This window comes from Pempheris klunzingeri, chromosome 5 (assembly GCF_042242105.1).
Source record: "Pempheris klunzingeri isolate RE-2024b chromosome 5, fPemKlu1.hap1, whole genome shotgun sequence".
NCBI lineage: Eukaryota > Metazoa > Chordata > Actinopteri > Acropomatiformes > Pempheridae > Pempheris > Pempheris klunzingeri.
The window spans coordinates 18,527,923-18,540,526 of record NC_092016.1 but is presented as its reverse complement, the minus strand read 5'-3'; the positions used below and the strand labels follow the sequence as shown (position 1 = coordinate 18,540,526).

Genomic DNA, 12,604 nt, shown 5'->3' with positions numbered 1-12,604 from the left:
CAAGCTATATAATGGCTACCCGCGTCAGACATGGAATTGGAAATGGGTGTAAAAAAAGGATAAAGAAAGACACAAACATACTGACAGCAAAAGTGTGATTCAGAGACGGGCTGAAACGGACATCCAGAGAAATCCTCCAGATAAAAACTGTGCGTTTCAGGCCGGTGGTGTTTCCCTATCTGACCAGCGGGCGGAGCTGTTGTCAAGAGGATGGTGACTGAGACGCACACAAACAGAGCAGTGATTCACAAGGAAGGACATGCTAAGAAAAGAAGGGGAGGAGACGGATCCCTATTTCTCTCTTATTTCTATTTTCATCATCCAGACTGTGCGTTGAGCGAGTAGGATGCAGCCGCTGTGGGGAATGAACAGGCTTAGACACGTCCAGGGACTCAGCATCACCCTTAGGACTAATGAGAAGATGGGAGAAGAGAGGGGGTCTTAATAACGCCACGAAGTTCACAGGTGAACGCTGAGGTGGTAATTAAGGTTGCCCATCAGAGGTTTCTGTATCTAGTCTGTGCCCTCGGAGGAGGAAAAAGGTTGGAGGGGGTCCTATTGTACAAGCACCCAGAGAGAGAGAGAGAGAGAGAGAGAGCACGCTTGTCAGGTGTGGTATGGTTGTGTGATGCAGTGCATTGTGGGAGTGCGTTGAGGTGCAGTGGTGTTGCCATGGTGACAAGCTCCGACAATCAGTCTCGGACGTAGGAGTAACAGAATGCAAATCAGCTCACCCTACCTCTACTCTAATCTTCACTGCCGGGGCCACGAGGCAACATTTGACCCGCAGTCGGTGCTTGAGAGTAACTCCCACCCTTTCATGGCAGTGAGGCGTGGGCATGCAAAGGAAGCCGTTTTTTTTCGAGAAGCGGAGAGTGGCTCAGGGATTTCAAGCACGGGGGGAAGTGGAGGGCAGGATTTTAGCTTTGCTTTTAGCGGTGAGAGTGCTTTGTCAGGGGGGTGTGGGGTGGGATGGGGCGGATGAGACGGTGGGGTTAAGGGTGAGGAGGTTTTGGAAAAGACTTTGATTTTGTTTTTAATTTGAAAAGAGGAGTTCTTACTCACCAGACAGCTGCTGGACTCCAGGCTGGTCATGTGTGCTTAACAACTGGCTCTGAATTGTCTCCACTACTCGCTTAAAGCGCCGGCTGGGTCCTGAGCACAGGCAAAACAAAAACACACAGCATTGGCTTTCAGGTGCACCACAACAGGTTGCAGTAGACAGACAGACAGCAGAGTGTGTAGGAAATTTGCAGATGGAATAACAAAGAGGAAACAAAAGTGAAAGTGAGGAAAACCACATATACACAAGTGCACAGTGTGAAATATGAGCTGGAAAAGCTGCCCAACGTCTGAAATGATAAATGGAGGCCAGAGTGGAGTGCTACAGTAAGCTCCAGCTGTGTACCTGTTGTACACAGTATATAGTCAGTGACATGGAAAAAGGACCAAGTTCAAAACAGCCACTATCACTCCCCATTCTGCTCAAATGTACCCCCCTACTTTTGTGTGCGTGCGTGTGTGTGTGTTTTTGGGGTGTGTGACTGTGTGTATGTGCCTGAGAGTGAAAGAGAGCATGCATGTGCTTCTGCAAGACTAAGCAAACACGCATGATTGCATAGTGCTGCATGTAATCTTGCAGAGCCAGACCTCATCTTGTTACGCTCAGGGAGGTTTGGGGAAAATCTTATCAAGTATTCAGGATTGCAAGAACTTTGAAAATCCTTAGGCAGCCATTCTTTTTGGCAGCAACTTTGAAAACACCCACCTCTGAAAACAGCACTTCTGGTTTATTTGTTGGCTGGATACAAACATAGTTTAATGTTATTAGTTTGAAGTGTGACGGAATCCCACTCGAAGTGTGAGGAATACCTTCCCACACTTCTAAAAGTGACTTATGAGCTTGGATTTTCAAGGACCTCTGTGAGCCTGATTAGATGGAAGACCAGATCTTCAAGATTACGTAATACTATGTTCATTTGCCTCTTGTTTTATTTTGCCTGTTTGAAACAGTTGTTTCTCTGCTCAAGATTTTAACCAGCATTAACTTAATGCTTTTGTCAGGTAAAAAACAGCTAGATATGCTCTATCATAGTATGCTCGGTGTAACAGACATACTTAATGACCTACAAACATACAACCTGGATGATGTTACATAAATTCAGGTGCTAGCATTTATTTTAGACCTATAAAAGCATGCGACACAGATTGTTATCCTCAGTAATAAAACAGAAAACATAAACTTCTCTTCAGTTGTTAGTTACCTAATAGTGGCTTTAAAGGGTACGCATGAAATAGAGAAATTAAAAAAACAGATTTTCCAGTATTTCTAACTTCTTCCCATTCACGATAAAAATGGTTACTTCATTGATGAACACAAAATCAATCTTTAACAGCACATTAGCTGACTGACATCTAAATCCTCCATTGTCCCACACTTTTCTCATGTTAAAATGCTAATGTTAGCTACAATAACTTTATATTTGACTGAGGATAATGTTATATTTGCCCAGTGATAATTGAACATCTCATTCTTCGTGTGCCTTTCTTGGATTTAAATACCACTAATAGAATTTTTTTTTTTTTTTACACAGGGGATACTGTTTCAGTGTACATCCTGTCTCTTGGCCATTGCATGCAGGCTAAGCAGGTGTGAAGTGAAAAAAATTGAGTGGATGGTTTGTTTGTGACTTGGTGTGTGCCGGCAGTGTTCTGACCTGAGAGCAGGGTGAAGGTGACAGAGTAGATGCCATTCTCCTTGGTGGCAGCCGTGCTCTCCGTGTAGGTGATATCCACCTGGAATTTGACTGGCTTCTGGAAGACTGTAGGGCCCGCTGTGGACTTGTACTCTGCTCGGAAACTGGTCTGAGAGATCACACTGTGGCTCAGGCTGGGGATCTGGGAGGGGGAGGAGAGGGAATAGAGTCAGTAAAGGAAAAATGGACAAAGGGGCAGAGATAGGAATGAAACTTGGTCGTAAAAAGAGGCGAGTAATGGGATTATACATAGCGAGCACTGATGTTTAATTTTTCTCCCACACCTCGCAAATGACAAGGTGAATAAACCCTCATTAAAATACCCTCCACATACTGCCGAGCCACAGTTGAAACTCTAAGGAGATTAATGCCTCAGGGAGTAGCCATGCATGCCAGGGAGACTTAAGCTAATGTAATCTTGAGTCATCCAACAACATTGCACTCTGCCACCTAAAATGAATTTGTATGCCCAATGAACAGGTGAGCTCTGAAATAGTCACGTTTCACTATGGTGCTGGAGAGGGTTTGACATTCCATTAATGTGAGTGTGCCGAGAGGTATAATTCCACTGATTCAGGTGCCAATCTCCTGTCTGGAATACCAGCGAGCATAACCCAGAGGAGAAAATAGCAATGTCCGGGGATGGGGAAACAGATTTGACATTGACCTGCACTGGCAGAGTTTGCATTTACTTAGACTTTGTTAAATCTAACTGGGGTGAAGATGGGTTCTGTTCAATTATGTACACTGAATATCAACTACCACTGCTGAGTGTTTGTTGATACAGATTCTGCCGCACTCACTGAGAAACCCTGATGTTGCCTGCATCCCTGCATGTACTTGTACATAAACACTATTACAAACACACCACACATGCAAATACAATCTTCACTATTTCTCAATTTCTCGCACTACACATTTAAATGAACACACACACGCGCACACTCAATACACGGTATCGAGGGCTAAGCATCTATATGCTAATGATCAATGCTCTCTGTTGATTTTCTATTGACCTCAAGTGAGTCTGCAGTCAGAGAGAAAAATAGAAGCGCTGAGCACAAGAAATTTACTGAATTGCTACATAAATCAGCAGCATGTTAGCAAACGCATAGAGAGGGGCTGCCTGGTAGCATAGCCAATCACCACTGCTGTTAGAAAAGACAACTTCCTGCATCAGACAGCAGATGCAGAGGTAGTACTGCTGCAGGCACACATATCCAGATATATAGAGAGTAGTAGAGGCACGAGGAGCAGGGATTAGATAGGAGAAGGGGCAGTGGAGGCAGGGGAAAAACAAACATTTAAGTAAGGAATGGAGTGTGCACCGAGAGAAAGGCTTGAACGATGTCTGCCTTGATGGAGCTGAGAGGCTTGTCCTTGATGACGATGAAGATCTGCTCCTCTTTCTCCAGGTTGATGAAGTTACCAAACCAGGATTTTTTGGCAAGTCTGTGGGGAAAGAGAAGAGGAAAGCACAGTTAAACAGTTGTACGTTTAAACTGTTTAATACCGTACACACCTGCTAGACAGCGTTTGTCCATTTTTGCTTCCTTGTTTTACCAACCCATCCATCCAGCGAGCTATTTCTATCCATCCTTTCCTCTCTCTCTCTCTTTTCAACTCTGGGGAAATGGAAAGGAGTAAATGGAGGATACCTTGAGGGAAATTAGCGAAAATTGTGCAGGGGAAAAGGTTGTCTTACATTTCACCCTGTGTGCAACTGGGCATGTGTAAATGTATGTATGTATGTATGTGAAAGAGAGAGGGAGTGAGAGAGAGAGAGAGAGAGAGAGAGAGAGAGAGAGAGAGAGAGAGAGAGAGAGAGGGATAAATTGAGCCTCTCTGTGAACAGAACTGTGGGTCCAGAAGGGGCAGAGGTAGATGAATTCACTACTGGCCTCAGCCCAGGTGTACCTGCACCCACTAATAAGCCATATGGACTCCTGTTTTCTGGCATATTAATATTTCATGATATTCTTGAAAATGTTGATGGGTTTGCAAGATTCACACTTCAACAAAGAGAGAAAAACTCCCCAACTTCCCCCTTAAATACAACAAAATACATAACTATTTGAAAGTACTACTTTTTAAATATGAATACAGACTAACATATATATATAGTGTCTGCAGAGACACTATATGTATGAGTGACTGTGTATGCCTGTGAACAAGCCCGGTCCAGCTAAGAGAAGGTCTTTTCCAGCCAACTCCTTCCAGCCACGATGTTCTTTCCAGCCAAATGGAGATGGCCAATCCAGAAAGACAGCCAACCAAACAGGCATATGTAGGCCAACCTTGAGTTATCAGGCCCCTGGGAGCTCAGGCACATCACACAAGGCTACCTTCCCTCCCTCATAACCAACTCACTACCTTCTGCTACGGTACTGCTTCTCCATCCCAGACCAGACCTCAGGTCATTACAGGGAACTCAGCAGGCAAAAATCAAACATTCATGGACGTAGCACTTTCCAAAAAAAACACGCTATCAAGAGAGAGCCTGTTCGTGCCAATGACTGAGGGGCTGACAGGTTATGCATAGTTATGATAGTAGTGGTGGCTTCAAAAAGTACAGCATCTACTCACTCTGGGGAAGACTCTGGTGTGAGGCTGGACATCTCCTCTTGTGTGGGAACTGTGGAAGCAGGCTCAACAGTCAGACAAAAGGTGGGAGGCTCAGAGAAAGTACATCACGCACAGTAAGATTTTAGGAGGGACGATGTATTAGCACAATTATAAGATCATTTAGTTTTAGTTCGTTTTTTAGTCATTTAGTTTAGTACGATAAAAACCTGAAGTCTGATGTTAGTACCTTGGAGTTTCCTGCGGTGGAAGCGTGGTGAGCCCAGGAAGCTGTTCTTGATGGAGTTGAGGCGCGTCCTCCAAGGCATGCCTCCGATGGAAGGGCTGGGGGGCGGCGTCGGGGTGGGGGTCCCAGCCGGGCTGTCCTTGGGAGTGTGCACCGGGGTGCCCTTTGGGGTGGGGAGGGGACTGCCTCGGGGGGAGGGGTGAGGGGTAACCTGTATGAGCGGGATAGATTTGGGCGGGTGGTCAGTGAATGTAGAAGGCGTCGGTGCCACCGGGTGAAAGTGGTGCAGCCGGATGGGCGACAGGGGCACCACTGGGCTAAAGGGCACAGAGAGCTGGGGGTTGGCGGCAATATGGGAACGCCGCACCTGGGGGCTGTTTGGAATGGAGGGACTGGAGATAAGGGATGGGGAAAAGGGGGAGCACGGGGAGGACGGAGAAGTAGGGGTGGGGGGCACAGAGGCCGAGGGTGGCTGCGGTGTGAGCTGGCAGGGAGAGGAGGGCTCTGATTTGGCTGCAGATGCTGGATCTGGGGAGGATTCAGGAAGCGGGTTGGATCGCGTGGCTTGGAGGGGCTTGGGGACAACTTTGGGCTTGGCGGGGAGTGTCTGCGTCTTGTTGAGTGCTGACGGCAGCGCCTCACTATTTGGAGCAAGCGAGTTGGGGGTGGAGATTCGGGGGCCTGTGCGATTGGGGACTGGCTCAGGGGATGGGCAGGGGCTAGTGGTGGGGGACTGCAACAAGTCTGGAGAGTGAGGGGGTACACAGAACTTTCTGACAGGCTGGAGTTAGTTGACACAGCGTGTGGACACGCAACACAAACCAGCCAAGAGCCAGAGCAGGTGGAGGAGGAGAGGAAAACGAAAAAAAAAAAACAACACATGGGAACACATGCAGGCACACAAACACATAGAAAAAGCGAGAAAAAAGGGTTGCAGATCAAACAACCACACAGCCAGAAGTAGAGGCAGCCAAAGAATATAGAGGCAGGTGAGATGTGTACATACACAGGAGAGATGGAGGCATTGCAAAAACAGAAAGACAGAAAAGAAAAGAAAAGAAAAGAAACATGCAGTTAGAGCATTCAGTGACTTGTGTCAAAAGGAAGCAAAACAAAATTGAGATGGGGAACTACAAAAATGGCAAGCAATGCACAACATTTACAAAAGGCCAAAAGAAACACATAAAAAAGATGGACGTCACTTGAATAAAACATACAGGACTCTGCTGGCAGAGACAGGCATAAAGCCAACTGAGCGGACAATTTGGGGCTGTCTCAGTAACAGGAGGAACACCATTATGGAATCACTGCTGTAAAAATTCCAGTTTCCAGTCAGGTTTATTGATCTGTTTCATTGGTAATGATGAGATTGTAGCCTCAATGGTGCACTGATAAACTATTTCCCTTGGACGCCTCCCCTTTTTCCTGACACAAATCTGAGAAAATAACCACATACGGAGCCTCTTGCTGAGAGCACAATCCGGGCTTTGGGTAGGTCTGAGAAATCAATTTCCCTTTCAGATCAGCCCGAAAGAACCTGTGTGGCGCGAGGAGCTCCTCTTAGGATCCTGGCTAATCCTGAGCCTTCTCAGGTTAGTCAGCTGGAAAAGTTTACTACAAGCTCTCCAGCTCTGAGCAAGAAAAGCGGGATTTTCTGAAGCATTCCCTGAGCTGGATTTCCACAGAGCTCAGGCCGCAGAAAACAGAGAGAGGGATAATAAGTGTAAAGGATGGAGAGACAAGAGGCTTTAGGGGGAGGAGAAAGTTTGCTGTGCTGTCATGTCTCCCGTGTAGGTTCATCGGTATGTTTTACTTGGAGGTAACAGCAAGATCCAACTATGTGGACACAGTGATGCACATTAAGTTTGATCTAACGCCGGATATGAAGAGCTTATCATAGATGATCCCTGCTTCCTGAAAATGTAAAGGTAGATCTGAAGGAGTAGGGAAATATACTATATCTCAGACTAATAATAAAGTGAAACAGTAGCACAATATTGCATGCATCACAAGATACCGTATTATTGCTTTCATAGTGCGTGTGCTTTGTTAAAGGTCAGAGGCCTCGGCGACGTAGCTGTAGCGACTGTCTTTATTTTCTCTAGCGGACGTAGACAGCAATAAGATGACACCAATAAGATAGGATCAGCAATAGTTGGATGGCCATTATCCCTGAAGGCAAACAACTAGATACCTGAGAACTGGGTCAAGAGTTGTGAGTGTGAGAGTGTGTGTGTGTGTGTGTGTGTGTGCAGTGGGTCATGACTTACCCGTGGGCTGCTGAGGGGGCTGGTGGAGAGGCCGGAGGAGGCACCACTAATAGACCGCGACCTGTGGCACAAACACGCAAGAACACACACAAAGGGCAGAGGTAATTTGTGGGATCAACATGTGTACCTGCTCCATATTTCAGAAAGCACAGGTGGATGTGAGAGCATGTGTGAGAGGTTACATGTTGCACACAGTTAAAGCACCACAGCATGTTACCATCGTACTAAGCAGAGCAGTTGCTATCAAGCCCTTTGTAAACACAACACCTATTCACACAAAGAGGGTAAAAGCACTACAACACAGTAACAGCATTGACTTGACGGCAAACATTACCAGCATTGACTCCCAGCAATTAGTCTCAAACCAATTAAGCTCAAACTTCAGTTTCAACACGCCGATTTGACCGCAGCCTCTCCTGCAAATCTATTTTCTAGTTTTAGCAGATTAGTATTCAAATTGGCTTTCTGCACTGGATATAGTTTGCTAATAAACCAAACGTGTTGACTTTTAGGCCTTTATACAGGATCAGTGGAAAATATCTTGAGGGGGGAAATGAAGTGGGACATTTGGTTGAGTGCCATTTGTCATGTTTTTTTTTCCTCCCGCAGATGCCGTCAATAACCCCTATGAGCAGCGCCCCGCTCAGAAATGAACAATCACAGGACAATCTGTCTCCATCAAGCGCACACACACACACACACACACACACACACACACACACACACAAAAACAGAGCCTGTCAACACTCGGAAACACCAGCTGCTCACTGTCACAACACTGTTCCTTTTTGTCATTCAATCTAATAATACCCCCCCCCTCCTTTTCTTCTCTCCCTCCCTTTCTCTCTTCCGTTTCAGCATTGATGCATTTTTGAACATGTGACCGAGCCTACAGATCCTTTGTCTCTTTGAAAAGCTGAAGAGACAAACACTACAAGTGTTTTTTTTTTCCAACTTGTAGAGGAAGACCTTACGGCAAATGCGAGCAGAGAATGAGGCGAGTTAAGGAGTGGTGGAGGAATGAGGGAGGCATGGAAGAAGGAAGGACGGTAGGGAGGGAGGGGATGGAGTAATGAAGACTGATGTTCATTCCTGATGCTGGAGCAGTCCCACGGGACCACAGGGGCATCCATACATGGACACAAAACTGTGTACACGGTTACAGCTAGTAGCCATATAAATGATTCTGGTGCTCTCATAACAAGCCTGAAGCTAAATCTGTATGAATCAATCTTCTAAAGGTAGAAGCACTTATTTGGTTTCAGTCATCCGCCCCCTTTTAATTTACAATTGCCTGAAGAAAGAACTGATACTTGAACAGGAATCTTTGTCCTGAGAGGCACAGACAAGCAAACAGGACTGAGGAGAAGCACCACTAACAGCTTCCATGAGAGAGAATAAAATATAGAAACACCCACTCTCAGGCTATTTTTGTAATTCGCTCACTGCCCTTTCTGCGAGTGTATTTATTGCACACACTTATGCACACATGAGTAGGCGATGTTGAGACCACGTTGGCTAAGATTTCTTGTTTTAGAGAGCAGCTGACCAGACAGTTGCTATCATTTACATTTAAGTCCTTCAGTCCACTGAGACGTGCCCACATTTGCTCACGGCGGCGCCTGTGCACGCACAGCCGATTGCACTTCATCTACACACGGCCAAAACACAGCGTCCTCGGGCCATTATGAGCATATTGTTAGGGGCACTCTGCATCTGCTAGTGTTGGACCGGCAGGTCTATAAAGCTAATGTTACAGATGGTTATGCTGTACAGTAATGGGCCGTCAGAGGCTCACCCCTGCTTTGGAGCGACGACGAATTATTGCTGACGAGTGCTTTATGCATAGTGGACAGCATACACGATCATAAACAACGACGCCATTCTATCAGTGGGAGAGGAGATGCTGAGGCCAAGCTAAGACCTCTTAAAGGGTCAGTTCACTCTAATAACAAAAAAAAAACTTCTGTACAGAAAGTTTGGCTTTTATTTGTCCAAGTTTTGAGAGGTACATTTCTGCCTCCAACCTAGAAAAACAATTGAGGTGAGCTGAAATCCATTGTGCTGCTCACAGCATTTAAAAAGCAACTTCAGATTCCAGAAACAATAGATTCTATGCAGCATAATATTCTGGATGAGCCACAGAACACAGTTTTCAAAGGGGCTACTTTGTCGGTAGCAAGTAGTTTTAATAGTAACCGTGACATTGAAAGTATGAAAGTATTGTAATTAAGTATTTCCATTTTAAGTTACTTTTTTACTTCTAATCTCAAGAGGGAAATATTGCACTTCTCCCTCTACAACATTTATTTCACAATTACTGGTTAGTTTTAGATTTAATATTTTACATACTAAACCTGTGATAAACTGTCTAAACAATCTAAAGCAGTTAACATTAGCTCTACCTCCACCAGCTACATCATTAACATGAATAAAACATAAAATATCTGCATGATGAGTATGCTTACAAATACTTTAAATACTTAATCACTAGTGGGATTTACTTGTGATAGAGTATTACCGGTACTATTGTGGCACCGCAACTTTTATCACCACTAGTGAGCATCACAGACAATCTCATAAAGGTACATCTCACCTGCACAAATAAATCCAAAACTAACTGCACTGGCAGAACCCACTGGAGGTGAATGTGAAAATGTTGGGGGGTTTTTTGTGTGTACAATTGGGTGAAGTAACCCTTTAGAGTGTTTGTACTGTCTTGCACCCGTGCATGTGTGGGGCTACCGGTTCCAGTCTTTCTATTATCCATTAGTCCTCAAGCTAACATTTTCCATGAGCCTACTTTGGAACAGGGCTCATGTGCTCAGTGTGTGACCACCGGCGCTGTGTCAGAGACCCATCCAAAGCACCCGTGGGGGTCTAATGTTGGGCTGTGGGGGATGGAACAAGTACAAGAGGTTCTGGGATGAGGGCATGGACTGAAATAAAACGAAAGTGAAGCATAATGAAATGGATGGTGCCAGGAGTCAAACGGTGAACAAATAACACTACCACAGCCAAAACACAATGCTGCTGCTCTGCTCGTGTGATTTACAGCAAGCAGAGAAAGTTCGTGTTTTTCTCTCACTCTCCTCCCTGTATATTGACTTTGTCCTGCCAGTGGAGTTCCTCTATGTGGAGTAGATATTCGCAGAAATCAACACACTGTTTAAATTCATTTCCTTTCCTGAACCCTGACAACTCCCTGAGGACTCAGTGCATTAATATTCACAGCTCAGCTCCTCAAATTTCTAAATGTAGTAAGACCCCTGCAGTTTCTGCTGTAGAGATCAGTGTTAAAGGTGCTTTATTTGTGCTCATTTCAGCCTCTTAAATAAATTAGAGTCAATAATTAGCATGAGAGCCTGACTTATTAAGATTGCTCTGACTAACCCAACACATTTACACTGCGTGAAGCAACTAGAGCAGATCTGTAAAAAAAAAAAATCAATTGATATTCTCTTCTTCACACTGCAGCACTTTTCCATATTTCATTTACATATCATTAACCTCCCTTCATTTCTCCTGGCGTGTTGTTAAGATTTAAAATTAAATCAGTGGGATTTCTTGTGCTTTGAGTTTGCCCATTTCATTCTTTATATGAAGTAAGAAGTATTTTAAAAAGACATTTAAAGCCATTCACGTGAGTGTCTCCATGGAGATTTCTCTGCAACATGGCCACTGCAGCATTTACCCCAAATCTTTTTAATTATACTTCAAACACATCAGTCAAATCAGATCCAGTCACATGTATGAAAATGCAGCCCGGGCAGCTGATCGAACTGTAACTGCCTACATGAGATATGTGAGGGAAAATGCTGGATAAGGACTGAGGTTCAGGCATTTTCGTTGTGTAATTTTAGATAAAACCGGCCCCCACTCTCTCTTCCACCATTTACGCTGGTGGAAATGTATCCTGTCAAAACACATGTTTCAAAGTCAGTCCTCTCTCTGACACCCTGTGATCTGAAGTTCTACGAATCTTCTGTGCTGTCGACAAAAGTTTGCTGTCGGGGAAAGATAAGGTTAGGTTCAGAGGAAGTCAGTCAAATCTTTGGACGTTAGTCTGCTACATATGTGCCTCCCCAACACCATCGACTATAAACACACACACAAGCACGCACATGATCAAACAAAGCGCACACAAGGACGTGATAAAAGGCAGAAAAGTTCAAAAAACACAACAAAATCTAGATTCACAGGGACGTTGTTACCGTCATCTTTTTCCCCCCACTGCTGGTGAGCTATGAATTGCAGTGGGGGGGAAAAAAAGGAGTAAAGCGATATAGAGATGTGATTTGATTTGGAAGCGGAGGGGCTGTGGTATACGACTCCCCCCCCACCTCCAACCCACCTAAACTGATAGGAAGCCAGACAGAGAAACTAGCAGCACTTCCACATTAGCATAGCAATTCCATACAAACAGATGGGGGGGCAGAGGTAGAGGTGTGAGGGGGGGGATCAGCTGCAAACAAGGGACCACGGTAGGGAGAGGGAGGGAGCGAGAGAGAGAGAGAGAGAGAGGAGCCCCAGATTTGGGTGGAGGGGTTAGAACATGTAGCATGGAAGAAAGATGCAGGAGAGCTTTTTTAACCACTGCGCCTGCTGACGTATGTAGGATCCAGACACAATTTCATATGCTGCCATCTACAGATGTGTCTTCTTTTATTGAGATTTATATGACAAAACCTGAAAGTCCTGTTTTAAATAGAGGTCCAAAGCACTACTTTCATTGCCCTTTGTGATATACACCATTGAGTTGTATGTGA

The 12,604-nt window shown here is 45.0% G+C and overlaps 1 protein-coding gene across 1 annotated transcript in view; it reads right to left on the bottom strand.

The window, feature by feature from the left end:
* Positions 1–12,604, bottom strand: part of brsk2a (BR serine/threonine kinase 2a) — a 168,780-nt gene that overhangs the window by 2,560 nt on the left and 153,616 nt on the right. Inside the window, exons 13-18 of the mRNA XM_070830140.1 lie at positions 7,836–7,896; positions 5,569–6,346; positions 5,343–5,391; positions 4,085–4,208; positions 2,718–2,898; positions 1,066–1,155 (exon numbers count right to left, since the gene is read on the bottom strand). Of these exons, the coding sequence (XP_070686241.1) occupies positions 1,066–1,155; positions 2,718–2,898; positions 4,085–4,208; positions 5,343–5,391; positions 5,569–6,346; positions 7,836–7,896 (1,283 nt within the window). The remainder of the gene's footprint in view (positions 1–1,065; positions 1,156–2,717; positions 2,899–4,084; positions 4,209–5,342; positions 5,392–5,568; positions 6,347–7,835; positions 7,897–12,604) is intronic.